This window comes from Chiroxiphia lanceolata, chromosome Z (assembly GCF_009829145.1).
Source record: "Chiroxiphia lanceolata isolate bChiLan1 chromosome Z, bChiLan1.pri, whole genome shotgun sequence".
In the NCBI taxonomy this organism is placed as follows: Eukaryota; Metazoa; Chordata; class Aves; order Passeriformes; family Pipridae; genus Chiroxiphia; species Chiroxiphia lanceolata.
Genome location: NC_045671.1, coordinates 19,367,802 through 19,395,616, shown reverse-complemented (window position 1 = coordinate 19,395,616; position 27,815 = coordinate 19,367,802). Strand labels below are relative to the sequence as shown.

Genomic DNA, 27,815 nt, shown 5'->3' with positions numbered 1-27,815 from the left:
AGAAAATGAGCTGTCCTGGCATTCTAGAATGTCTGCTCCAAAAATCACACAAGACTTAAAATATTTTTAATATGTACAACCACAGTGCATTATGGAAATGCAAACTGTTCTTCCAACAAAGAACTGCATTTTGCAGCTAATACCAGCTAAAGCAACCCCAAAGTCTCTTTTTCTATCTCCTTTTCCTACTTCCTCATCCCAGTAAGCTTCCAAGAGTATAATCTCCTGGTAAAGATATGCAACTGTGTATTCTTTCAATTTATCAGTTTTATAGACTTGCTCTTCTAGAAGACCCAATCATCTCAACTGTATCTCATAACTGGCATGATCTGATCCAACTTTGCTGGAATATGACACACTACAAGCTTTTTTCAATTGAATAATTTAGCAGAAGATATTTTAATTTCCACTTTGTTGTAAGAACTGGTATATGTGGTACTTGCACCACTTCTAAACCCACAATTATCCATTAAGTGGGTAATTCCATCAATCTCTTCACTTTCAATATTAAAAACCCTGTGCTGTTGAGGAAAAGTTCTTGAGATACAAGAAATGGCTCAGTCTGGTTTAAGATAGATAGAACTGTCTTCCCAGAAGTCTTTGTGGAGAAAAATATAATAACAGAGACTGAGGGGAGACCTCATTGCAGTCTACAACTTCCTCGTGAGGGGAAGAAAAGGGACGGGGGCATTGATTTCTTCTCTGTGATGACCAATGAGGGGATCCCAAGGGAATAGCCTGGAATTGTGTCAGGGGAGGTTTAGGTTGGATATTAGAAAGAGGTTCTTCACCCAGAGGGTGGCTGGGCACTGGAACAGGCTTCCCAGGGAAGCAGTTACAACACCAAGCCTGACAGAGTTCAAGAAGTGTTTGGACAATGTTCTCAGGCACGTGGTGTGACTCCTGGGGTGTGGCCAGGAGTTGGACTTGATTATCCTGGTGGGTCCCTTCCAACTCAGAATATTCTGTGATTCTGTGATAACATAAAATGATCATGTTTCATCATGGTACAGAATGTTTAACACAACTGTTTCACAAGAGAAACAGACCAAACCATGGGAAGAGAAAGCCTACTTTATTGTAAAAGAAACAGTCTAAAAAAAAGATCCGGTATCACCTGTTCAGTAGTAATATGTATCATTCATAAAACATAAAAAACAAGGCTAAATATATAAAACACTGAAGAGCCACAGTTGGATCTACACAGTCCAAGCCTTTTACTGCAGAAGATGGTACATAACTGTCAAAATGTCAACTACTTGCTATTTCTGAAGAAGGCTTCCTCCACAACTCTATCGCCCCAGTCTTTCAGGTGTGACTATGACAACAAACAGCTTAGTTCCAGGTTGTAACATGGAATACAACATCCAGGTTGTATTCCTCTCCAGAATAGAGATGAACAAGACGTACAGACTGATACTTCTCCCACGGCCCAGCTCCTAAGTACTGAAGCAGGATATCACGCACTCCTGTGGCATGTATCACAAGTCAAATTGTGTATGTATGGCAGTGGGGCTGACAGAAAATCACATCGAAACAATTGCTCTAACAGGCAAAAATTAATAAGTTAGAGTTATCCCATTATGTGTACTTCATCCCATCTTAAGACAGCAGTCTAACCCAGGATGGATGAATCATGTTACAGAGTAGTTTTTTTTATCAAGGCAGCCTCACTTAAGACTTGATACCTAACTATCATATGGTTAAAATAAGGCAGATCAAAAGGGGGCAGTTAAACATTACTCACTGCCAGAAAGTATCTCTAAGCAAAGCACACATAGCCTAAAGTTTTCTCCTATTTCAGTGAAGTAAAGCAGTTTCATATCACATATTAATTCCAAGTCTATTAACTGTAACAAAACCTACATTGTCTTCTTCTAAGAGAAGCATACCATATTTGAGAAGCTGAAGCATGTAGGAGAAATCTACCAGCACATCAAAGTGGATACTTACAGAAACAGTTGAGCTGGGTGTATTTGTACCATAGCCAGAAGAAGGGAGGGAAGCCAAAGACCAGCGGCGACCATCAGTCCTGTTGTGAAACTGAGGTTAGTCAAATGAACACTGCAGTACCCTAACACAGAAACATCTGTGGAAGTATTACTGTGCAAAACTGCATTCCAAAATCATGATGCAAACAGGGTTTTTATAAACAGTATACTTCCACAAGGGACCACAATAAACAAGCATTTACCAAGGATGACTTAGGCTTACAGATTATTTTTTAGTGTGTTTTTCAAATCAAAATTCTATTGAGATGAAAAAACCACAAAGTGAATGAACAGCTCCACAGAGTTGGGGTCTAACTAATACACACAGAAATGGACCACAAGGAGTTTACAACTCTTTAGGTCCATCAGATGAAAATTAATAAGCAAATTAAAAATCTTATGAACAAATGCAAACTATAACGCTCTGAACCACAGACAGCCATCACAGTCTGCTTGAAATACAAGGGTAGTGCGTTCTTAAGTGGCATCAGTACAGGATACCAACAAACTAGCAGGCTAATGTCAAATAGCTGTAAAGAATGATTAGGTAAAACTAAACTTGTTAAATGTTAATACGTAAATCAGGAAAAAAAATTCTGCAGCAAAAAAATCATGCTCACTCAGAACAAAAAAATAAAATACATATAAAAAATTATAACCAAAACCAATTTATGTTCTTCACTGTCTGAGGTGAGCTACACAACAGACAACAGGGAACTTGAACATTCAAAGTCGCAAACCAAATAAACAACTATGGGAGCCACGTTTGGATCTTTGAGAAAGTAACAATTACCTGTCATTTCGATGCCCATGACTGGAGTACAATTGTATCAAATATGTTAAAAAAAAAGGCAAAATAATACATAAATTTTCAACATAAGTTTTTAGTAACATGAAACATAAGTTTTTATTAACAAACAGTATGACTGGAAAAGAGAATCAAAGATCTGTTTTACAGTTAGTACAAAGATGATTTTCAAGTCTGATTTACACAAAGAGTGTAATTTTGAAGAACTGAAGTCATGTCAAATCAGGAATCTTAAACATCTTGATGCAGCTTCCCTTCCTTAAAAAACACCCTTGCTTCATTCCAATCTAAGGTATTATTTCTTACTACCATTTATCCATCCACAAACTACAATCAAAGCTCTGGGACTTTGAATACATGAAGTGTGAGAAAAGAATCTACAGTGCATTATTAGTATTAAAATATGAAAAGCATACGTGCTAGAGGGACTACTGATTGTATCAAATACTGAACTCCGAAAAAAAACTTCCTCCACTTCCATAATTTCATTTTTAATTCAATAATTCTTCTCCCTTCTTTCCTTCACCCAGATATATAAGACACTTCCAGATGAATAAATGATTCCAAAAGTAGTTTTCTCTTCACTTGGCTTAGCTAAAGCTGTTCACAGTTAAAACAAGAATTTAGACAGTATTTAAAAATGGGTGAGACATATCTATTCAGCAGCTGGGAGAGAGAAAGTACTTCCTTACTTAGTAACTCACAGTGAACAAGGTTCCTGCATCACACAGAAAGGGCACAAGAGTGGGAACAGGATATCACAGAAAGTTATCTGGGAGACAAAGGTAAGAGAACAGGAGTCATCCATAAGGGATGACGAGGAAGAAAGGGGAGCAAGCCTGCACAGCATTTTCAGCTGGACTCTGATACTTGACTTGTCTCTGCCCTAGAGTACAGTATTACTCATTTTCCCGCAGCTCTAGAAAGCAGAATTTGTCACCTGCCCATGGGTTTGTGGATGCCAGACTCCTACGTACCAGCAAAAACAATGGCTTCCAGAGGCACAGGCTATTCCTGGGCACTCATGACTCAACCAGATATGGGCAGAGAAAGGTGACCCTGTTGTTTGTTGCCAAGGTCCTGGGGAAGGCTGCCTTGAGCTCTGCATGGCAGAGGCTGGCAGCATGGCTGAGGACCACCTCCCTGATGCAGCCCCCTTTGCTGTGGCAGTGTAGCATGGCCAGCAGCTAATGAGAAGCAGCTACACTGGGAAGATACTTCCCAGGAGGCTTCCAAACCATTTCCTTTTCCTCCCTCTCCCTTTCTCACACTTCCTCATCTTTTTGGTATCCCCACTGACTGGTTACAGTGGATGAAAAAGGAATACCCAAACACCTACACCACTTTGCCCCTGCTCTTTCAACATGCTGTATCTCACACACACACAGGTTTGTTCTTCCCTTCCTTTGTATCTTCATTAAATTTACAAAATACAATAAAAAAGGCAGGAAGTCAGAAAACTAAAAACTGCTCTCATTAACTACAGGCCATTTTACAACAAAAATGCATCCTATAACAGGTTATAAAAAACAACAACAACAACACAAATAACAAATTCTTAAGAAAACATTAAAGTTGTTTTAAACTTCAGTGTCATCAAACAGAACAAAATAATTTTCTATAGAAAACTGCTCCAAATATGTTTCTTGAATCCCAATGAAGTAGTGAAATATTTTGAAATCAAAGAAACTACTCGTGTTACCATTTCTTCCTTAAAGAATTTATTTAGAGTTCATTACAGGGCTCTAAAAAGGTTAAAATCCAAATGAAACACTGGTAAACAATTTTTTTTCCCCATGCTGAATTTTAAGGTTTGCAAAAACATAATGTTTTAAACTTTCTGTTGATTATGGGTGGGAAAGGAAAACTACTTCCTGGCTGCTGTATTTCTAAGCAATGCTCAATCTTTCACATCTGCTTTTTCCATTATAAGTTATTTCTGGATTTAATGAATCTTTCTAAAAATATGCTTACAAACAAATGAGTTCTATGATGAGACAGTATCTCTGACAAAAGAAAAGCTATCAAGAGAAAGTAGATTCAAAAAAATCCCCTCAACTTTCTTAAGGTGTTGATTAAAAAAGTAGCATCGCAAGCTATTAAAAAGATTTGACACTACTACTGTCACTGATAACCTGGATTCAGATGAAAGAAATACATGAGTTTTCAAACCTTTGGAGATTTTTAAAAAAAAAAAAAAAAAGTTAAACCATTTCCTTGTACTTACTTTTTAAAACTTCTGTGTGCTACTTTACTGATCTCCCAAAATAAACTAACTAAAACTTTAGAGGCAAGTGATGTCTCACTGCAAATTCAACAGTTACATGCATGACACTACTTAAGCATTCCAATTTAATTTTTTGTATATATACTCTTGGGTAAACATGTAAACTCTGCCTACCCACACAGACATGGAGTTACTGAACATATTATTTGAGGTAGGTTGACAAAGTGTTAAGTGATAGGGAACCACACTGGAAACAAGCAGGGAGTTTCCCATGACATCCTATCACCTTTGGCTATGGTTCATTTAATAATAATTTACTTCACAGATCACTTAAAATTCACTTTAGATCTTTAAAAATTCAACCAATATTAATTAATCCTCACAACACTCCTATGACAATGCTAATTATCTCAGTGATACAGACAGTGAAACAGCTCAAGGACAAGTATTCAAGGTATGGTAATGGTATTACTGCTGCCAGCAAAATCAGATCCTGAACTCAGGACCTCTATTATAGTGCTCTTATAAGCAATGCATTTCTTACACCAGCAAAAACCCCCCTTTATATAGCTTGAAATTTCCCCATATCTCAGTGTATGAGGAGATAGTGTCTGAACTGGATTCATTACAATTAAGTCTTTTTTTTTCTTTTCATTCAAAAAGGTATGATCACATTGCATCACTCATTCAGTACAATTTTGTTGTCACTGAGGTTTAGGAGATTTTACATAAGTGAGTTAACACTTATTATTCTAAGCAATAGACCTGACTGATGTATTTACAATCAACTTTTAATATCTGGGTCCAGCATCAGTTCCTCTATGCAAAATGCATGTCGCATACTACAAATAACCTCTTACCTTCGTGCAAAAGAAAAGTGGGCTGAGGCACTGGGAGAGAAATTCCTAGGGCTATCTTGAGGACTGTTTCCTGTTGGGAGATGATACACAAAAAAAATATTAGAGGGTTGGGTGGCAAGAATCCACTAAAAAACATTCAGGCATATTAATCCAAGCATTTCCAGCAGGTTAGAAATGAACTTCAGAACTTCTTCTCTCATAGGCTCTCAGAAAGTAAACTCTGAAACAGAATCTCATTTCATTTCTACTGGATTTTTAGTTACTGGATTTTATAACTCATAAAGAACCTTTATTTAGTCTTTTAGTTTGAAAATTCTCAAAACAATTTGAGAATTAAAGTTTAAAAACCCAGCACATTAGCTTGAAACATATTTTTATTGTCAGAAAAAAGAGGGGTTTTTAATCACATAAAATGTTCGAAAGAGAAAAATCACAATCAAAGTGATTTAGCCCTTACACAAAGTCTCTACAGCATTTCCACAGTTGCTTTATTGTGATTTTTTTTTCCTAGTTGTTGGTTTGGTTTTTTTTCCTAGCTCCAAAACAAACAAGCAGGTGAAACACAGTGAATTGAATTTTTTTCCCTTAGTTATGTTAGACTGAGGCATGGAAAGGCTACCACCCTTTGTAACAAGAAGAAACTGGACATTGTGAACAGGTTGTAACTTAAGGGTCTGTTACTTCTTCATATCTGAGCACCCGACCTCCTGCAGACCAGCATGAGCAGACAGGCAGCAGCTGGTGAGAGGTGCTCCTGCCACCTCCACCCCTCAGCCCCTAGAGTATCTGAAGAAGAAATAAAGATGACCCCTAAAAAAACCACAAAAACTACAAAATACAAACAAAACCCCCAAACTTCAAATAAACAAACAAACAAATAAACCAGCCAAAACATCAAACAAACACCCAGCAAAAGCCAAAAGGATTCAATTTAAAATAGCACTGGCATACATCTCACAATCAATCTTTCCCTAAACATTTCTTTAAAACTACTCTAACAGCAACACATTAAAAAAAAAAAAAAGTAATGTATTTGTTGCAGCATTTTATTTTTGGACATGAGATTGCAACAATAAGCAATAAATAAAAATAAGCTCCTATGTACCCAGAGAGAATCAACATGAAATTTTTAAGGAGAAAACTACTACCCATGTGTGAAAAGGCCAGCACAATAGAGTGAATCCTTAAAAAGACTTCCAGTGGCCTTGATTTCTATTCAAATTTTTGAATTAACATTGCATTTATCATAGTGATGCCCACAACAGATCTCATTAACTCTATAGGAGAAAGCGTAATTGTCAAGCCATCAGTTGCAAACACAGAGAGCAACGCACACCCTCACATTGCCCCCCCGTTTTCTGCCTAGAAGCAGATGGTTTCTGAGCTGTGCTAAATCACATCTTTGCAGCTGCTCTTCCCACAGCCCCAAGACACAAGGATTCCACTCTCACTAGCCAGTACCTTCAAGGTTTTTCTGCCCATTTATCTATCATGGCTGAATTATGTCCTTCCTACATCCTCTCCTTCTCCTCAAGACCCCAGTTTCTTTGTTACCCTTCAGACATTCTGAAGGCCTCAATAATTTCAAAGTGGTAAGAATTTTCGTTCCCTAAAGAGGGTTGGAGCAGAGGGAATCTGAAGCCACAGGGGGACCAACACAATGTATTCTTGAACTGCATGAACACCAAATTACTAAGAGCAACAGTGCATTTAATTTAACAGCTAACCGGATTTTTTTTGCTGCTACCAGAAGCTTATTTACAAAAGATAAGCTAAATAAAGAGAATTGTAACACTGTGCAGATATAACATAGTTTTAGCTACTGCACTAGAAAAAAATGCCTTGCATTTTGGAGTGTATTGTGGACTTAGACAAGAAGTAAAAAAGACAAAGACGCTATCTTGAACTCTGGCAGAAAAGCACAGAATTAGTCTTAACACAGTGAGACAGAACCAGCTTTTGACAGGAAAAAGTTTTACGAATCAGCATTTGTCAACCAATTCCTTTCCTTTGGTAGCTATTTTAAAGTTACATATGGATATGGATATGTATTTATCACACATCAAGGACATGCCTAACTGTCCATCAGTTAGAATATGTGCAAAATCTTCACCTAAAAGCAAAAAATATGGTTAAATAATGCAGTAATTTTGTAGTCATTGCAGTGGATTTGGATTTGTGGAGACACAATGCTGCCAGCTATGTTGCTAGAATCAACAAAGATCACTTCCTTACAGACAAAACCTGAAGAAGTCAAAGTCTTACTCAGGAAGAGCATCAGATCCTGTTATTAGGAAAATGAATATGGAAGCACTACTTTCAATAGCAAACCAGCTCTTAAAATAACAAAACTGGTGATGCCATATACATAATACCTGGATACTAAATCCTGTAGGTTTATCTAGAAGTCTTAAGAACTCAGACAAGGTTGGAAACAAAGGATTAAATACAAATCCCTCATCATGGCTGGGATTCATGAACGAGGATTTGGGAAAGGTCTCTACCCACGTTTGTCACAAGTGCGTTGGTGGCTAAAAAGGCCAATACGAGACAGGTATGTCCGACTGCAAAAGGCACAGCAGAAAGACTCCTTAGGTGGTAAAGGTGGTTGATGGAAGCGTTCTAGGAGTTGCAGGTGGTGGTGGTAGATGACCCATGATTCAGATCCATATAAGAGAGTAGACAGCACTATGGCTCTGTAAACACTGATCTTTGTACTTTTCTTCAAGTGTTTGCCAAACTCTTTTATGAAGCTTTCCGAAGGCAATATATGCCTTTGCTAACCTGTTGTCTATCTCTCCATCAATCTTACTATCTGAGGAGATGAGGCTACCTAGGTAATTAAACTGCTGGACTGATTTGAGCTCTGATTCACCAATGGTGATACGGGGATGATGGAAGACTTCCTGAGGTGCAGGTTGATAGAGAACTTCTGTTTTCTTTAAACTGACTTCCAGCCCAAAGAGCTCAGCAGTGTCTGCAAAGCAGGATGTTAAACGCTGCAGAGCTACTTCTGTGTGAGCGACAAGGGTGGCGTCATCAGCGTAAAGGAGCTCCTGGACAAGATGATTTAAGGTCTTAGGATGGGCCTTCAGTTGCCTTAGGTTGAATAGACTTCCATCAGTATGGTATCAAATGTAGATACCATCCTGATCCTCGAGGTCTGCCGTGGCCCTTTGGAGCATCATGCTGAAAAAGACTGTGAATAGGGTTGGTGCTAGAACGCAGCCTTGTTTCACACCATTAGTTATTAGGAAGGGCTCAGAAAGTGCATTGCCATATCTGACTTGGCCGTGTTGATCCTCATGAAGTGAGATGATCATTTTAAGGAACTCAGGGGGACAACCTAAACGTTCCAAAATCTGCCATAGACCTTTTCTGCTCACAGTATCAAAAGCCTTGGTGAGGTCAACAAAGGTTACATAGAGACCTTTGTTCTGTTCCCGACACTTCTATTGCAATTGTGTGAGAACAAATACCATGTCTGTGGTACTCCTGTTGGCTCTGAAACCACATTGGCTTTCAGGCAGAATTCCTTCAGCTATAGCGGGTATTAGTTTGTTCAAGAGTATTCTTGCCAGGATTTTGCCAGCAATGGAGAGCAGAGTAATACCACGGTAGTTTGAGCAGTCTGATTTAGTACCTTTCTTCTTATACAAAGTGATGATGACTGCATCATGAAGGTCTGATGGTAGCTCGCCTAGCTCCCAACAACGTAGTAAGAACTCATGAAATTTAGCATGGAGTGCCAGGCCCCCATGTTTCCAGACTTCAGGTGGAATTCCATCAACCCCAGCTGCCTTGCCAATTTTCACCTGCTGTATGGCCTTGAAGGTCTCTCCTAAAGTGGGGGCAGTATCCAATTCATACTTCACCGGTTGTTGTGTGATAGACTGAATTACTGTGTCTTGGACTATACAGTTGGTACTGAAAAGGGTCTGAAAGTGTTCAGACCATCGATTCAGAATGGAGGTTTTATCTGTCAGAAGTGTCTGACCATCAGCACTGAGTAGAGGACTTTGAGCTTGGTATGCAGGCCTATATGCTGTTTTCAGGGCTTCATAGAACCCTCTGTGATCACCCGTGTCTGCGCAAAATTGTGTTTTTTCAGCTAGACTGCTCCACCACTTGTTCTGGATGTCACGGAATTTCTGTTGGAGTTTGCTGCATGTGATGCAAAAAGCTGTTTTTCTTATGTGACAGGATGGCAGTGCAAGGTGTGCTTGGTGGATGGTTCTCTTCTTCCTCAACAATTCCTGGATCTCTTGATTGCTTTCATCAAACCAGTCCTTGTTCTTCTTGAGGGACAACCCTAAGGTTTCTTCAGCGGACTGTTCATTGCTGTTTTTAATATGGTGCCAGAGTGTTACAGGAGAGGAATCTGTAGAATCTGTGGAATGGTTTTCGAGCCTAGTTTGAAGATTAGCCTGGAATTTGTTTCTCACTGTGGCTGATTGGAGATTGTTAACTTGGAGTCTCCTCCTTGGGATGCTGCCCCTTTTAGGTTTGAATTTAAGAATGAGGTTAAGTTTACAGCATACTAGTCAATGGTCTGTTTGGCATTCTGCACTGGGCATCACACAGGTGTGGTGGACATCACAGACATCTCTCCGTCATCCCAAGACATAATCGATGAGGTGCCAATGTTTGGATCTGGGATGCATCCAGGTTGTCTTCAGACTATTCTTCTGTTGAAAGATAGTGTTAGTAATGGTGAGCTGTTGCTCCGCACAGAATTCTAGCAGAAGTTGACCATTATCATTGCAGCTTCTAACACCATGCTTGCCTAATACTCCTTTCCAGGCTTCAAAATTCTTTCCTACTCTGGCGTTGAAATCACCAAGGATAATGATCTTATCATCTGCAGGAACCTTCTGGGTAAGGTGGCGCAGGTCGGTGTAAAATTTATCTTTTTCAGCAGGGTCAGCTTGGAGAGTTGGGGTATATATACTAAAGATGACAACATGTTGCTTGTTGTGTAGTGGAAGGTGTAGGGAGATAATTCCGTCAGAATGACCTGTCAGCAGGTCATTCTGCCACCCTTTAATCCTAAGGTTCATCTGCCAGGGCCGAGCGAGCTTGGATGGTGACAGTGAGGTCCTCAGGACGTAGGTTTAATTAGAGTGACCTTCTCTTAGATGGATGGCCTTACAGGGCTGATCGAGCTCCATCTGTCCAGGTTTGGAGTTGTCCTTCTGTTCTGTGACAAATCCCTAATGACTGGAGAAATAGCTAGTGCTATTACAGGTTTAAGGTGTGGTGTTCCAGAAGAGCAAGACGGGTTAGAACCAGAGTCCTATGGGTGACCTTCATCCACCCATCTGCAAGTCAACAGTAGGGAGACCTTCAAATAAAAGCCAGTGCCAGTTAATTCTCCGCCCATATGCGCAGCGTTTGCTTATTAGTCAAATCCTGCTGTTCTTTGGGATCTCCTAGCTGCTGTATGTTATAGTCCTAGGGTATCTTTATGCTACTAAGATAGTCAGTGTTTCTGATCTGGTAAAGTAAACTGGACTGGTAGTTAGGCATTAGGTAATTAACACCAGCATCCTCTGGAGACACAATCAATAGGCAATCAACCTATCAAAACAATACTGTTTCATGAAAACACACAAGGTAGCTATTTTGCAAGCACCTAACTGTTAAGAAAACTATATCAAGACTACTTAAACTGTGATTGTTTTGCAAGTATCTTCAAGAAGTCCTGTGTCTTTGCCAGAGGGGGAATATTTTAAATCTTTTAAAAAGGCATATATATTACAGTCACTGTATATTATTAATGTATTTTTAATAGCTGTCTGCTTACAAAATAAAGAATTTCAGATGCAATGACTTTCTGTTAGTACTGAGGGAATATCAGATTAACGATAATTGTTATCCCAAATTCCTGGTGGGTCAAATCCAGCTTGAAGTTTTGATGTCATGATTTGATGGTCTTCTAAAATGCACCACAATAATACAAGATAACAATGTTATGTTCCTCTGTGTCAGTTTAATTGATGATGAACCCACAGTAGGAACTAAACAACATACATCAAGACATCAACCACCAGCAGTAATAGTTCTGACTTTCATACCATAATAAACAGTGACAGCCAGCAGAATGCACAGTTGGGAACAGAACATTTTTGAATCCTTCTGCAGGTGCTTTACACGGAGGAGCTCAAGCTATTTCAAAATCTGGATTTATGCTTGAAACCAACAAATTAGTTTTCATCAGTTACAGCAAAAAAGGTTTGCGAGAAAGCTTTGTATGTTCTGACCACTGCTTAAATCGCATCATGTAATCCCATTTATAAATTTATTGAATCCCATAGGAAAGGTCAGGTTTGTCCCTGCCATACTTGGTTCTTTAAGACCGCTTGTGTTCTGGAATATATGGGCAGCATGTATTTCTCTTCACATTCTATGAAGGGGGCAGGGGGAAGGTAACTGACTGCTTTAGATGACCATATCATCTTTCCAGTCTTCCTGTTGCTAAGGCTAGCAAATAAATAAGTCTTTCAGTCTTATACAGAGAAGTTTCCACATTCTATCCCACCAGGCTTTCTCCCCATATCATCCCATTTGAACATGTGACCATAAATACAGGGAGTATTCCAGATGAAATTTAACCAGGACATTGTACAGTGGCATAAAATCTTGCCAAATTAAATTGAAAATTACTGCCTTTACACATCTTCTGAGATTTGATTTCCACAGCTACAATAGACTGTTCTTTGCAAACATCATCTGATCCAGAAAATTTGTCAAATCCTTACCTAAATTCCTTATAACAGATGAGTCCACAATTTACCATAGACAGAATCTGTTACAGGTCCTCCAGCACAAACTGCTGCATATGGCAACGTAATTTCATACTTTTTTATTCCAGTCCTTGAGATCATTCACTTGCTTCAACACAGTCCCCCAACGCTATTTCATACTAGATGTCTTCCAAATTTACATCAGCTACACTAATTTTTTGCCAAAGTCCCTTATGAGAAGATTAAAAAGTTTTGGCCACAAAAAGAACAGCCGAGGACTCTACTGATAACCTCCACTCCTACTTTATAGTATCTCCCATTTTAGCACAAGCCCTGCCTTTACCCCCTTAAACAACTTCCTACTTATCTTGCAATTCTCGTCCTACTGCCTGTCTTCTCAGTGGTACCACATAAAACATTTACTACAATACGGACAAGTATAATTTACAGCATTGCTCCTAACAGCTAAATCTTACTCCTTCAGCTGATACAATTAAAAACCACCACATGTGACTATTAATCATTAGAGGTTACTATCACCACAGGAACAAGCTCCTGTGACTCCTGAGGTGGGGTGGGTGAATGTTCTGACTTGCTGAGATTATAATCATTCCCTTTGCAGGCTGGGTGGAGCAGATGACCTGCCTTCACAGCATCAGGCAGAGTGAGATAGAAAAGCCCATTAATGACCTGGACACCAGATATTGAGCAAGCTAATGCTGCACTTCCCACAACTCTGAATGTATCCAACAGTTCATGTTAAAATTAAAATGATCTTTAGGCAGGTTCAACAGCTTCCAGCCCAGATACTAAAGGCAAAGGATGGTCAAACAACTAACCTAAGACAGTTGCTAATAATGATGAAGATTTGAACCCAAAGAAATTACCTGACACAGATTAGTTTTCTATTTTCATAAGAAAAAGACTACATAGTGAAAGTTGATACTTTTCTTGAAATCTTTTGTGATCTTTACACGTATGCATAAGGCATAGCAAGACTGACTGCAAACTAAAAATCTGACTTTCCAAACACAAATTATCTCCACAGATCCTCCACAGAGGAAAGTGGTATTATATGTATTGTATTAGTAATTAATGTACATAATAGATATATAATATTTGCTGTACACATTGCCTTTTTCTTATCTGCTTTTTAACCTTGGTCTCAGACCTTATAACTCTCCATGTGCTCCCAAGACTTGGACTACTTACTGATCTAAGAACTCTTTACTGTAGCCCATGAGCTCTTATGGTCACTATGCTTACAAACAAATCTGCCCTTCCCTGACAGATGCTACTCCTGTACTATTTGTGCCCTGCATAATCTATTTACTTCATCCATGTGGTGCCGTCTCACCATCTCTCCCATCCTAACACGTGAATCTGAGCTTGACTGAGACAGTAAGGATGACAGTTAAAAAACTCTACATAATGTACAAATGCAGGCTGATTTGGAAACACTCTGAAAAGATTAACAACAGACTCTTTTATAGGAGCAATCCTCTATTACCTCCAGAGCAAACAATGAAAACTAGGGACAGGTAGAAATTTGCCAGAGATCTCTATATGACTTCCTCATAAGGGGCAATTACCGTCATCCTGAACTTGGGCCACTGGTCCTCTTCAAAGACTGTCTATCTTAACTACAAAATAGCTGGTGCCTCAGTTCATACTTGAGAGAAAAACAGGACTATAAGGAATTAATGGAGAAGGGAAGAGGTTGCTTGGAGATCCAAGGGTGTCCTCACAAGGGATGAAAATACTGACTTCAGATGCCTCTGAGGCAATGAAATCCCAAGCAATGCCAACAATCTCATTAGGACTATACACAAAGTGCCCAGGATAACACTAAAGATTCTTAGTGGTTGGTATAGTGCTATGTTTTAGATTCAGGATGAGAATAATGTTGGTAGCACACAGATGTTCTGGTTGTTGCTAATCAGTACTAACTCTGAATCAGGGACTTCTCAGTTTCCCATGCTCTGCCAGCATGCAGGTATACAAGAAGCTGGAACAGCCAGAAGAGCTGACCCAAAGAGGTCAAAGGGATATTCCGTACCACAAAACATCATGGTCAGTATATAAATGGTGAGAGTTGTCCAGGAGGGACTGATCACTTCTGGGACCGGGCTGGGCATTGGTCAGCAGGTGGTGAGTGATTGTATTGTGCATCACTTGTTTCTCTTGGATTTTATTCCCCTCTTCATTAGAATGATTATTTTTGTTATCATTATCATTAGTAGCAATATTATATTTTAATTTACTTTGTGTCAATTATTAAATTGTTCTTATATTAACCCATGAGTTTTACTTTTCTTTTTTTTTTTTCCAATTCTCCTACCTACCGAAGGGGGATGGTACAAGTGGATGAGCAGCTCTGTGGTACTGAGTTCTTACTGCAGGTCCTCATCCCTTCGTTGTGATTTAACCCCAGCTGGCAACTAAGACAGCACAAATATTAAGAACTTAGTCCACTTAAATAAGAACAACTAATGGAACTATTTTCAGGAAGGGCAACAGCAGGCTCTCCCCAGAGATGGATGGAGTTCCCTGAGAGTAGAAAGTACAGTAGTGGGATCCAGTATCCCAAGAAAAACACATCTGTCAGAAAAAGCATTGATGGTGTGAAACCAGAAGCCAAAATGGTTTTTAAAAGACATGAACAATAAGGGTCATGCGTAATCTATCCATCTTTCTGTCTGAATTACTCAAACCACAGCAGATGATATCTTTCATTTTCCTGTTTCACAGAATCAGTAATGTGTCCAACAAGGAACCTCTGGGTACTTTCTTTCCAAAACCAAAGCAAAGTGACTTCAAAGTATGCCTAGACCTTTAAAGTAGCCTCTTCCTTTTAATTTCTCACCTTGAAGCAAACGTGATTGCTCTCAGAACTATATCAGAACATAAGCCATGGCAAGGTAAACTCATGCCAGTCTGACGTTTCAAGCCCAAACTCAGTTAAATTTCCAAGATGTGGAAAGACAGTATAACGTAACTTTGCAGCATACGAACAGAAACAGTCAGATGTCATAACTTCTGGCCTAAAATGCTGCATATATGTATCACTATGTCCAAGCATATAAAAGTCCCAAACACATTTCTAATCACATCTGAATGAGAACTCCAGGACAGATTTCTACTTGAGCCAGGACCCAGCTGGCTGACAGATAATATTCTGTCTCTATGCCCAAAATAGCTCTTCTTCCTACTAAAAACGACCTGTAATGCACTACCTCTCCTTGTTCCAGATACAGAAAAACATTCTGTGTTTTAAGTAGAACACTCTTGAGATCCCCAAGAAACAGGCAAGACTAGACAAGGGGACTAGAGCATTGTAAAGCGGAACTCTCAGAGGCCACATACCTTTACCAGTGCTTTTGATTTAACTCACAGAAGCACGTTAGGATTTTTCTGAAGTGGGAAGCGACGCAACAAAAAACAGACAAAACAAAAATAAAGAGAGGATAGAGAATTACTCTCAATGCATCATAAAAATGCTGAGAAGGTGAAACACTAGGAAAACTGACAGTCTGGGTTTGTTGCAACCTTTGTCCCACACTGAGGAGGACTGGTGCACATAACTGAGTGAGGAAAGCATGACCCACCAAAAGGTGTGATGTACAGAAGCTAAATGTTTCTTGGACAGGTGGCACTGCAAGAGTCCCCAGTGGCTAAAGTTCCCAGTGTTCTCACCAGTTAGACTGAGTCCCCTAAAAGGCAGATCCAAGAATCAGTCTTTTCCTTTCACACCCAGTGACAAGCAATTGTGTAATGGTCTCACAAAGTTAGATTTGCTGTGAGCATCCATGCACCCAGATCCTGAGCCTGAACTCACCTGGGCAGATTCCTTGCACAAAACTGAACTCTGACAACACACAAGAACAGCAGGTCCTCTCCAATGTCCTCCATATTCTGCATAATCTCACTAGGACATATTTACCAAAAATGCATGTTATTACTGCGCTTCAGCCAAGGAAAATCTAATGAATAAACCCGTTTTCAGCGAAGGCAAGCACTAATACTTTGTTCAGCTTACTACTTTCTTCTCTAGGACTGGAAACTTTTGTTTGCCTCTCACTCTTCTACTGTTTCCTCCTGCAAAAGCAAGCATCTATAACAAATATGTGAAGGTGCCAGAGGATCACCTCCAGTCCCTCTGAGATTCAGAGCTTGCAGTACATGCTCTTGGCATATGGTCTGGCACAGGATATAAGGTAAAATCTGCAACTTACAGAACTTTTCTAGTTCCATTTCCACCTACTTTCCATATGCAATAAAAAAAAAATCCTAAAATCATCTTTAGATGGACAGGAGATATACCAAGTTCTCTCTGTGGAGTCAAGGACGCCTCTCTGACTTGGAGTAATCCCTCTCAGACAAGGACTGGTAAGAGGAATAAACCCAGTAAGCTGTACAGCACACACAGTCTCTCATCATACCCCTCTACTGCACTTTGCAAGGCCACAGGACTCCAGTACAGGTCACCACAGAGAGCAGGGAGGCAAGTTGAGTGTGCAGAAGCCAGTATAAGTTAACGCTTGGCAGCTCTAACAACATAAAAATACAGCATCATTAAAAATCCACAGCCTCCCAAGTCTGACATTACCACAGATTTACATATTTTGAACACTTGAAACACTGAACTCCTACTACATACTTAGAGGAAAATTTTTAACTTATGAAATTTGTATCTTTATTTTTGCAGACTAGGATGACATTCACAGGGATTTGATGTACATAGTTGTCTAAACACATCAGCCAGCTGAGCAAGGAGCCAATGATTGTGCCAATATTTACTGTAATTAGCTATTCATGAAGGCAAGCTAATATCAGAGATAGCCATAAACATGCAAATTTTCATCACATATATGAGATTTCCTAGTGTTGGTAAAGTGTTTGGAAGAATGTATCCAACTAAGGGAACGTACTGTATCCTGTGTAACTGGAGAACTTGCCAAATATTCGTAATACATTTTTGAATACACAGTACATACTGCTGAGTTTATGGAAAAGAACTGCTTACACTTAACATGTCCCTTTACTTATTGGTTTTCCACCTTCAGAGCCACTTTACAACAGCTGTGCCATCAGCAACATTATTCCCCTCTTACTGTCTGAGAAATCAATTCAAAACTGAAAGCTCAAGTCCACTGCCAGATAAGAGCTCTTCAATATATCAAATACACAATTTATATCCAGATCCCACGTAACATGTGCTGGTCAGAGCATACTTCTGAAGCCTATTAGGTCCAAGGTAGCAGTTTCCAAACAGGTGGTATAGCGACTCATAGCATCAGACATGCCAGTTCTCGGAGTAAGCATTGTTATTGCTTTCATCAAGTTAGCATAGCACAACTAAAGACACCTTCTACGGTAACCATAGATCTTCTCTTCCAAATGGCAATTTCTGCACTTGGGAGACCCAAAGAGGGATCCCAAATATTCCAACATTTAATTTTTCAGTTTTAAAAGAGTATGCATCTTGTTTTTCTTTATCTGTTTTAAATGCTCTTTAAATGCTGCCTTGAACTCTTCATAAATCTTCATGTTGACTGGATTACTAGTTGTGACAGCTGCTGCTCAGAGTGAAAATCACCACTATATTTTCTCTAACAATGTTGCTCCAACAAGAAAACTGGAGATGCCTTAATAAGCTCAACACCCTCTTCCAAAATTCATGTGAAACTCTGCATATCCTCATTTAGTATCCACCTGAGAGCAGTTTTCCAAAGTATTCAGTGTCATTGACTACACAAGGACTGGTGCAGCACTTTCATTTTGGCATGTAGTTACAGCCAATGCCCCAAAAATATAAGGCGATAATAAACCTTTAAGGAAATTAGTTTTGACATGCTAAAAATGTTCCTTTTTTTAAAATTAAGACAATTATTATCAATAAAGTATTTATTTATGGGCATTCATTCAATCTTCAAGTGATTTAGGTGCTTTAGAAGAAAATGATCATCAATTTATTGCCATGCAAAGTGAAGTACAGAAATTACCAGCAAAATGCCTCACACTATAAATCCTAGGGAGCAAAAGCAACAGAAATAGAATTAACATGCTGCTCACCAATACTATCTTCAACATGCAGTGCAAGCTACAAGAAATGGAGTGATGGGGGGAAGAGAAAAATTATCAGAATGCAAGGTGGGGAAATAAAAATAGCTATGTGATCCATGTTATATATTTTTGGACTGCTTCTGACTGTAACATAGGATTTATGGATCTAAATACAAAACAGAAGTATGGATGGAAAGATGTGCAACTTTTTGCTATTACAAGCAGGGGAAAGAAGAGTAGAGTCTGTTTTTCTTTACTTATACAGACATTCTAAGAATTTTATAACAGCAGTAGCAGGATACTTATGAAATCACCTGTATGAGCCGAGAGCGGTGAATGAGGCCGAGGAAGAGCTGGAGACTGACTACTGCCCATCAAACTCTTCCTGTTACTTGTTCTGCAGCTGTGGGCAAAAAGAAAGGAAAGAAGACATTAGCATCAAAAATATAGGACATAACACACATGGGTGTTTTGAGATTCTGCTACTGTGTTCCTTGACTTCCCAGTTTCCTATTAAAAAAACAGAGCTACTGTTGATTTTGTAGGCATGTCCAGGAAGTCTACAATCATACTGCATAATGACAAATGCAGCAGTTTCCAAAAAAAATATACCATTGATACTTTTCAGGCCTGCACATTTGTTGTTCTATGCAAAGATCAGCATTCCCCTGTAGAGTCATTAACAAAATGTTCTTCTCTGACTACAGCTTATTTCCCTGCCATACACTTTTTACAGAATATAAAAATAAACAATATGAAACATGGTCTCAAGCTTACAATCACCAACGACTAAAGCTATTTCTGTTCCATTAACTGTAGCTTGAAATCACATGCCAGAGAGAGCAAGATTTATCAATCTGAGAATGATAATTATAAATCTAATTACTGAGATAAGTTTCACATCATCTATGCCTTTTCTCAATGGAATAGATGATGCCTAGAAAGATGAATGCATTTTTTTACTCATACACTTTTCATCTACAAAGCCACTAATTTCCCATATCACAAGATCATTACATGAGATAAACAGTAAATTAACACATCTATTAAACTTGGGAAAGGAGGCACTTTTCTTAAATACATCATACAGTTTTTATATGTTTGTTGGCAGATGTGTTTTTCTTTTTCCCCTTCTCTACCATAAAGAATATTCTCACAAACATAAATCCCCAATACTCCATCATTCATGCAGAAGGAAAATATTATCCTGAAGTCAGAGACCTTAGCTGTGTATAAACTGAAGTGCATATGCTAATGTTTACAGCACTGCAATCAAAATTTTTCTGTAAAGGTTTAAAAAAACCCCCAAACTACTAAAGCCATTTCATTATCAGAGCAGGTTCCAACGGAAGCAGATTCAGATCACAACTGTAGATGTCTCAAAAGATGAATTTTGTAACACTATGATCTCTGTGTAAGAGCCAGAAAGCAAGACTGATTAGTTTTTATGTGGTATAAGTTGAATAAAGTGCAAAAGAAGGGACAGAGTTTAATAGCAAAAACAGTTAAAAAAAACAGATGCTAAAGTAATCCAAAGTAATACTGAAAACAAGAAAAATAAAGAAAAAGATAAAAAGTTGAGTATGAAAGCAATACAGAAGACATCTACAATACTTTTTCAAGTCGAACTTTAAGATCACTCTCCCTTTGGAAAATGTTTTGTGAAGCAGCAAGAGTGCCATTCCCAACTCTTTAAAGGGTTAATGCAAAGTTCATTTGCACATTGCACAAAGTCGTGCCATATTACTTAATTATTTTATTCAATTAATTAATTATTTAACCCATGAGTGTATCATTACTGTAGACCCATGTAAGAAAAGAATGCACAAAATTATTCCAATATTTACATTTAGATGATGTGATGGTATCACTACATCTGTGGTGCAAGCTGTGGTTAAGAGACCCCATTAGGTGACTTTAAAGCAGTTTTGCACAGCTAAAGTTTGGGTCTTAAAGAACCGCCACATCTCCTGTCAGAAGAATGAAACACATTTTTAAGCACACAAATTTTAGGTATCCTTCACAGACTTGGCTACAGGGATGATTCCTTGCCCTTACTTATCATTTGCCCTTCCTTGTAGAGACTTTTATCACTTTTGCCAGAATTTCTTATGTAAATAATTCCTTGTATTCACTTTTACACTAATATTCAAACTTTACATTCTTCAGGTGAAGGTGCAATACATTATTGCACAAATCATTATCAAAGACATCTTATTCAACTTATCTTTAATTTTTGGAGGGTGTGGATTTTTAAGAACTATTTCTGGGGAGCATGATGGTATTACCTTAAACTTAAAACTCTCAAATAATGAGAAATCTTCCCCCCAACTGCCATATAGGAAAAAAACCGTTGCTATTTGCTCAGATGTGGCTGCAGCTACATGGAGAATTTATCTTGTCATGCTCAAATAAAATGTTCTACTGAGAAATAAAAAATAAAAGATAAGTAGTCTACTCTATTTGTCTTACCAGTAAGGTAAGACACAACTCCCTGCATTAGAAGACAAATTCATCCTAGAGCTCTCACTGAAGGCTTTGTTTTTCAACAGTGTTTCACAAAGATTTTGAAACAATGTTATCCATTCTGTGTAATCTGTAAAACACAATTCCTTCCCAAAAATACTATTATAGAAGAGGCATTTTGTGGATGAAAAAAAATAAACTTCAGGGAACCTGAAAGATGATCTAAGCTGCCAGAACACCACAAATGGGAAGCAGGGTGGCTCTAAGGAAGTATCAAAGTGTTATTTACTGAACTGTATTTAGCCTTAAAACAGAAATCTTCCGTATACAAAAGAATCTCAGAAGTCAAAACCATTTTGCAGGCAAAATTGTTTTTTTTCTAGATCTCTGATCACATCAAGTAACTTTCCTCTTCTATTGTCTTCATAAAACTATTCTTCTCCCATTCAAATCTGACAAGATAAAGCAATTGATAAGAGGCAGCCCTGAAATAAAGCCTCTTTGTCTGCAGGAAAGTTATAGCACTGCAGGAACACTCTACAGGAATTGTAACTTAGGGAAACATAAACCTTGGTAAACCACAGAGTGCTAGCCCTCAAAATACACCCTTGGATTTCATGTCGTGATCAAGTTGCATGCAAAGAAGAGACTAGTAAGCCAGGCAGCAGGTAAGGTGCAGGGTTTAGAACACTGGGGGGGGGGGGGGGGAAGGAGAAAGAAAAACTTCTTTTTCCAAGAAGAATAAGAGAGCAGGGAGAACAAGGAACAAAAAAATCCAGTCAGGTGTAATAACTAAACTTTGGGGTGCATGCAAAACTTGAACAGAACAGAAAATTTATATTTGGTGCCCTTTGCTTCCTTCTCTGCCCCAGGAATATCCTCCCTGGACTCTATTTGTCCTGGATGACTACCTATCTGAACTAGTTGACATTATACCATATCAGCAGTGCCCTGGACAAACGGAACTCCTCCTTATCTTGGAATCCAGTTCATTTTTTCCCAAATCCCCCCCTCGACAGGTTCTTCCTTACCTCCTACTCTCCATCACTGGACAATCCTGCCCACCCACACCTCTCCTCCCTACCCTGTCTTCTCACCATATCTCACTGCAGAGGAATTCTTCTTTAACCCCAGCTCCAGTATCAGGCCCATAACTCCAAGTCGCTTCTCCAGCCGCTACAGACAATCAATGTTTCCCATGAGAAGTACTCGTGATAAAACACGTAGAAGACACTACATAGATATTGCTTTGTGCTGAACTTCTTTTATAACAAAGGGTGAATAGCAGCTGCTGAAAGATGCAATCCTGTTGCATAAAATTTGATTACTTACTTTGCTCCTTAAATAGCCACAATTCTTCCCCTATCAGGCAAAAGACCTTTGGGCAGAAATGAGGGGAACTGCTAGACTGAAATCAGCAAAGCATAAGACACAACTACTAGTACAGACATTTAAATAGAGCTACACTCCACAAGCTCTTGGAAACACTAAATAGAATAAATAGAATAAATAAAATAAATAGAATAAAAAGTTGAAGCAGAAATACAGCTCTTCTAGGACAGACAGTAGTTCATCCAGAGCTGAAATATTAAATGCAGGTTTCCTGACAGAGTAATTAAGAAAAGGCAAAAACTGTGAGAGACATGCACTGAAATGGAATTTTCTTTCTCAGAATGAGGGTCAATAGATGAGCAAATAAATTGATTTTATTTATCAAAAAAAAGTAGGGAAAGCAGGCTGTATTACCACTTGCCATGCTTTTCATGGGAAATACAGTATCTGTTTTAATAATTTCTAATTATTACATTTCAACATTCTCAATTATTAATATTTACACTTGTAATGAAGATGGATCTGGACTGTAAGCTATTATGACAGTTCACCACCTTATCAGTCTATGCTGAGCACACACCATCTTAATTTTGGTATTAGTGTAATATATAGCAGTCGAGCTCAAGGTAAAGATGAAAAAAGGATTTCTCTCATTCTAAGAGAGGCTGCAAACAAATGGTTTTATTTGCTAATACAAGCACAAATAAATCAAGTTATTGCCATACTCAGAATGCAAAGCCTGGGTTTTTTGACCGTGGGGTGATCTACTCAACACCTCATCTACTGACACCTGATGGGATGTACCTTTCTCAGAAGGGAAAAGGAGTTCTAGCACAGGAGTTAGTGAGGCTCACTAAAAGAACTTTAAACTAGCTTGGAAGGGGGAAACAGACATCACCAGCCAGTGATGAGCCATGGGATGGTGTGCCAAAACTTGAAGAAACAAGCACTAATGGGATCCCCCTCAATATACTTCACAAGGTGTTGGCCACAAAGTATGACATCTGAAATGTTTCTACACTGATGTACCCAGCATGAGGAACAAACAGGAGCTCAAAGATTCAGTCCCGTCACAGAGATCTGACATCAGAGGCATAAGTGAAACCCAGCAGGATGACACCTGTGACTTGAGTCCTGGAGCCCTGCTAGACAGTTACAGGCTCTACAGGAGGGATAGGTAGCACAGAAGAGGTGGAAGGGTGGAAGGGCAACAAAGACAGTGAAGGGCCTTGAGGGGAACCATATGAGGAGTGGCTGAGGTCACTTGGTCTGTTCAGCCTGGAGGAGCCTGAGGGGAGCTCTCCTTGTGAGAGGAAGAGGAGGGACAGGCACTGATCCCTTCTCTGTGGTGACTAGTGACAGGGCTGAAGGAATGGCTTTAAGTTGTGTTAGGGAAGGTTTAGGTTGGATATTAGGAAAACGTTCTTCCCCCAGAGAGTAGCTGGGCACTGGAATGGGCTCCTGAGGGAGATGGTCACAGCACCAAGCCCGAAGAGTTCAAGAAGTGTTTGGATAATACTCTCAGGCACACGGTTTGACTCTTGTGGGTCGTCCTGTGCAGGGCCAAGAGTTGGACTCGATGATCCTTGTGGGTCCCTTCCAACTCAGCATATTCTATGATTCTATGTAGACATAAGAGAGACAAATAACGCAAGACCAGCCATCACATAATGCTCTAGGGACAGAAAAGGTGGTTATAACTTCTCTGGTGTTAAAACTGCATAGTTGAAAACTACCTCAGCAGGAACATGCTGTCCCTAGCAAGACTTGAGATGTGGGTCTTTGTTTATACAGAAAGTTAAATTAAGTTATATTTCAGTTATATTTAACTTGTTATGAAGCTAGCTAAACTATGCCTTCATAATTATTGTCTTCAGCAACATTGGAGAAGCAACACAGCCCATAGCACTTAAAAACATTAAAACATTTAAATGGAATTTAGCTTGATTTGATTTGGCTTTTTGTTTGTTTGTTTGTTGCTTTTAAAGAAGCCTTTTGCATTAAAAAGCATTTCAGTGAGTATTTCCAAGCTCTTCAGAATCCAGACAAGTTCTGTGGGACATTAACTGGAACAAATGCAAAATCCAGCTGTCATGAAGAGATGAGAGATACTGACGCTGCAGCAGCTCCCTTGTCAAAAACAGCCTTTAAGATTGTATTTGATGAAGCATCTCCAGACCTAGAAAGTCAAAGTAAGACAGCCTGCAGTTAACACCAGCGCATGCCAGACTGCTTTATGGAAGAAAACAAACTGTGCAAGAATATGAGCACTGAATACTGTGGACTTAGGGTTACATGGGGAAAATCAACAGAGTCCATCCAGTGGTAATCGCTGCTACCCTGGTCCGACTTATAGCTAAGAAAGACCAAAGAGTAAGGAAGCAAAGGTTTACAGTTTCGAGAGATATTTCCTAGTCTGAAGTAGTTAAAATTTTTAAGGTGCTGCCATCGAGAGAAATCTGCAAACCATCTGAATGCAAGTAAAATATACCGTGACTATCAACCATAATTTTCATCTCATTCTTTTAAAGGTTTTCAGTATTTCACACTTATATCCATTTATTATCATCTAGGAGTATTTTCTGATATATTTGTACTAGGCTATATGTCTGCATATACACTCTCCAAATCTGCTACATGCATATAGATAGGTATATAAGCATATACATATACACCTTCATATTTACGTGCATAAAACACATACATATATTTATATAAAGACACTTATCTAAAATTCTACACTTAAAATATCACACACAGCATCAAACATTCTATTTACTATATATCTTGCTCTCTGTGACAAGTTATTCTACATTAGTCTGTACCAAAATAGGAAAAATAGGGTACTAGGATTTAAATTTTATGTGTTGTAATGTAGGGATTCAGATTTTCCTCTTCTGTATTTAAAGTTTAGTCAACTTAAGTAAGGTTAGCTTTCGTCTGAAAAAATGTCAAAACATAATGAACACAACACACCAAGATGAAGAATGCAGCTGCTGGCAGCCCTCATTTGGTGGTTTGCCATGAATTTTTGCAACACTACAGCAAACGCGTCAATTTTGGTTATTGGCCAAGTAAACATGGGCAGTAAGCTATGGGTCCTCTCCAGGTACTCAAGAATGTGCGTCCAACACCTTTCTCCCTACTATTAACACCAGCTACCACCATGCCATCAGAACTTCACCGTTCCTCAACTATACAAAAGAAGAGACCTCAGGTTTCTTCTTTGTATTTCTAAAAAAAGAAATCTACAGCGAAAATAAAAAAGTGCAATCAACTGGATGCATAATCACCTTCTCCATGAACTATCTAAAGAATTCAAATGCATGCAAGACAGCAACATTACAAAAACAGCCACCAGGAAAAATCAGAGCATTGCAAAAATATCTGCCAAATCTCAAATGGCCTGACCTGAGGAAGGGTATCTTTACAAAGACTTCTTACACTGTAGAAGGCCTCTCAATTTCCACCACTTCAGAGTATTACAACACAAATAAACTGATCCTTCATTATGCCTTCTCAACTGAACTTGCTAGTTAGATGTGTGCAGAGTATTCAACTTCACTGATTGTGCTCACTTTTACTGTAAGTAAGTTCAATCCATAATTTTTCTTCTTCTCACATAGGAGAAAAATCAGTAGTTATAAGAAATCAGAATTTCTTCTACAGAATTAAAATAGTGTACTTCTATCTGTCCTTATTCTTCATAAAACACCTGATTCACTTTAATTTACATAATTAAGTATCTCTATCGTAAGAAAAAAGAGTACTAAGCTAACTACTAATTCTATATTTGTACAATATTCATAAAATAGCTGCACACAAGTTCAGTCTATAATACAAAGTAAGCAGGTAGAAGAGTGCAGACAAAGAGAATGCTCAGGATCATAAACCAGCCCACTGTGCAATTCTGCTAATCATGCACAAAACACTGATTTTGTGTCTTCATATCATACAATCCATTGGGAACATGACAATGGGATCATTTAAATGCCACTGCTTCTTGAATTTCTGGTTTGTGTTCTGAGAAGGGACATAGACCAAGTTATGAGGTGAACAGTACATTTGAAATCATACCGAGACATTTAACTAAACTCCTTGACACACAAATACTATTCATTCTAAATAGAAAGGTAATTAGGAAGCCAGAACCAGAAGTAGAGGAAAAATATGCAGTGTTGGCCTAAATAACTGCTAAGTTTGATTATCTGTATGCTACATTATTCAGGACATGCAAAAAAAGGGTAGAAATGCCTAACTAGAAAAAAAATATTAGTAATTATCAGGAGCCACTGTGATGGGTTTATAATATTTAACAAGTGCTATCTTAAAAAAAAAAAAAGTGTCATACATCACAGCTATTAAGATCAAAGTGTCGTTCCTTTGGAGGTGTTAACCAAAGGAAGTAGCACCTTGACTTGCATAGTAGACAACCCTGCAGAAACTATTTGCCTTAGACAGGAAATACCCTATTTACCAGAGGGCATGCCTACCCAATGGCAGACAGAAGGTTCACAAAAGAGGTCTTGATGGGCTCCTGGCCATTCTCTGCAGCTTCACATTAACCTGTATCACTCCAGATTTTGACTCCAGACTACAACCTGCTGGTGCATCTCCTGGGCTAAGAGGATGCAGCCAGACATTTCCTACCAAGCTGCAGAGGCCAGGCTGGGGGCAGGATGTTTCTCACTCTGCCCTATTGCTGGTTCTTAACAGCTTGGGAGAAACCAGAGAGCAGATGGAGGTGAATCAGGATGTTGGATGTCATTATCTCTGGAGCCTCCCCTCCACCTCAGGCTGGAGTGCTGTCTGCCAGGCCACAGCACAGACACTGTCATAGGCAATGCCTGCCACTGGCTCTGTCCCCAGTTTGCAAGCTAGGGTGGTGCCCTCTCACTGCTGCTCACAACACAAGCAGGTCAGACATGGAACAGGAGGTAGCTGAAGGATCTCCTCCTCACCTTTCCATTCCCAGCTGATGGGGAACAAACAGCCCTTTCCACACTCACACTGAACAGAGTAGTCAATCTATCGGCAACTTTTACCCAGTGAGGACCTTCAAAAAAATCCAAACTAAACCAATAAACAAACGCGTCCTGTTCCAGCCATATTTCCTTTGAACATTATCCATTCAGACTCAAGGACTAATCACAGCCAAGTCCCCAGGCCACTTCAGTACTGCAAGGGAGCCAAGCACATATCCTGAGTTTTCTGTAATTCTGGCTGAAACAAAGGCCAGTAGAGTTCAGAATTTAGATAAAACCTGGGAGTGTCTCCAAACTACAGACTGAAGACCTGTTTTTCCAGTTATCTACCACA

General features: G+C 39.0%; 1 protein-coding gene across 8 annotated transcripts in view; it reads right to left on the bottom strand.

Moving 5' to 3' along the window:
- MAST4 (microtubule associated serine/threonine kinase family member 4) overlaps positions 1-27,815 on the bottom strand; it is a 296,868-nt gene that overhangs the window by 55,193 nt on the left and 213,860 nt on the right. For 6 of the 8 annotated variants that reach the window (XM_032675468.1, XM_032675472.1, XM_032675475.1 and 3 more), the window contains 4 exons: positions 19,013-19,101; positions 5,887-5,956; positions 2,785-2,805; positions 1,954-2,032 (listed from right to left, as the gene is read on the bottom strand). In XM_032675468.1, the coding sequence (XP_032531359.1) occupies positions 1,954-2,032; positions 2,785-2,805; positions 5,887-5,956; positions 19,013-19,101 (259 nt within the window). The remainder of the gene's footprint in view (positions 1-1,953; positions 2,033-2,784; positions 2,806-5,886; positions 5,957-19,012; positions 19,102-27,815) is intronic. The other 2 variants (XM_032675476.1, XM_032675473.1) reach the window with 1 other exon arrangement.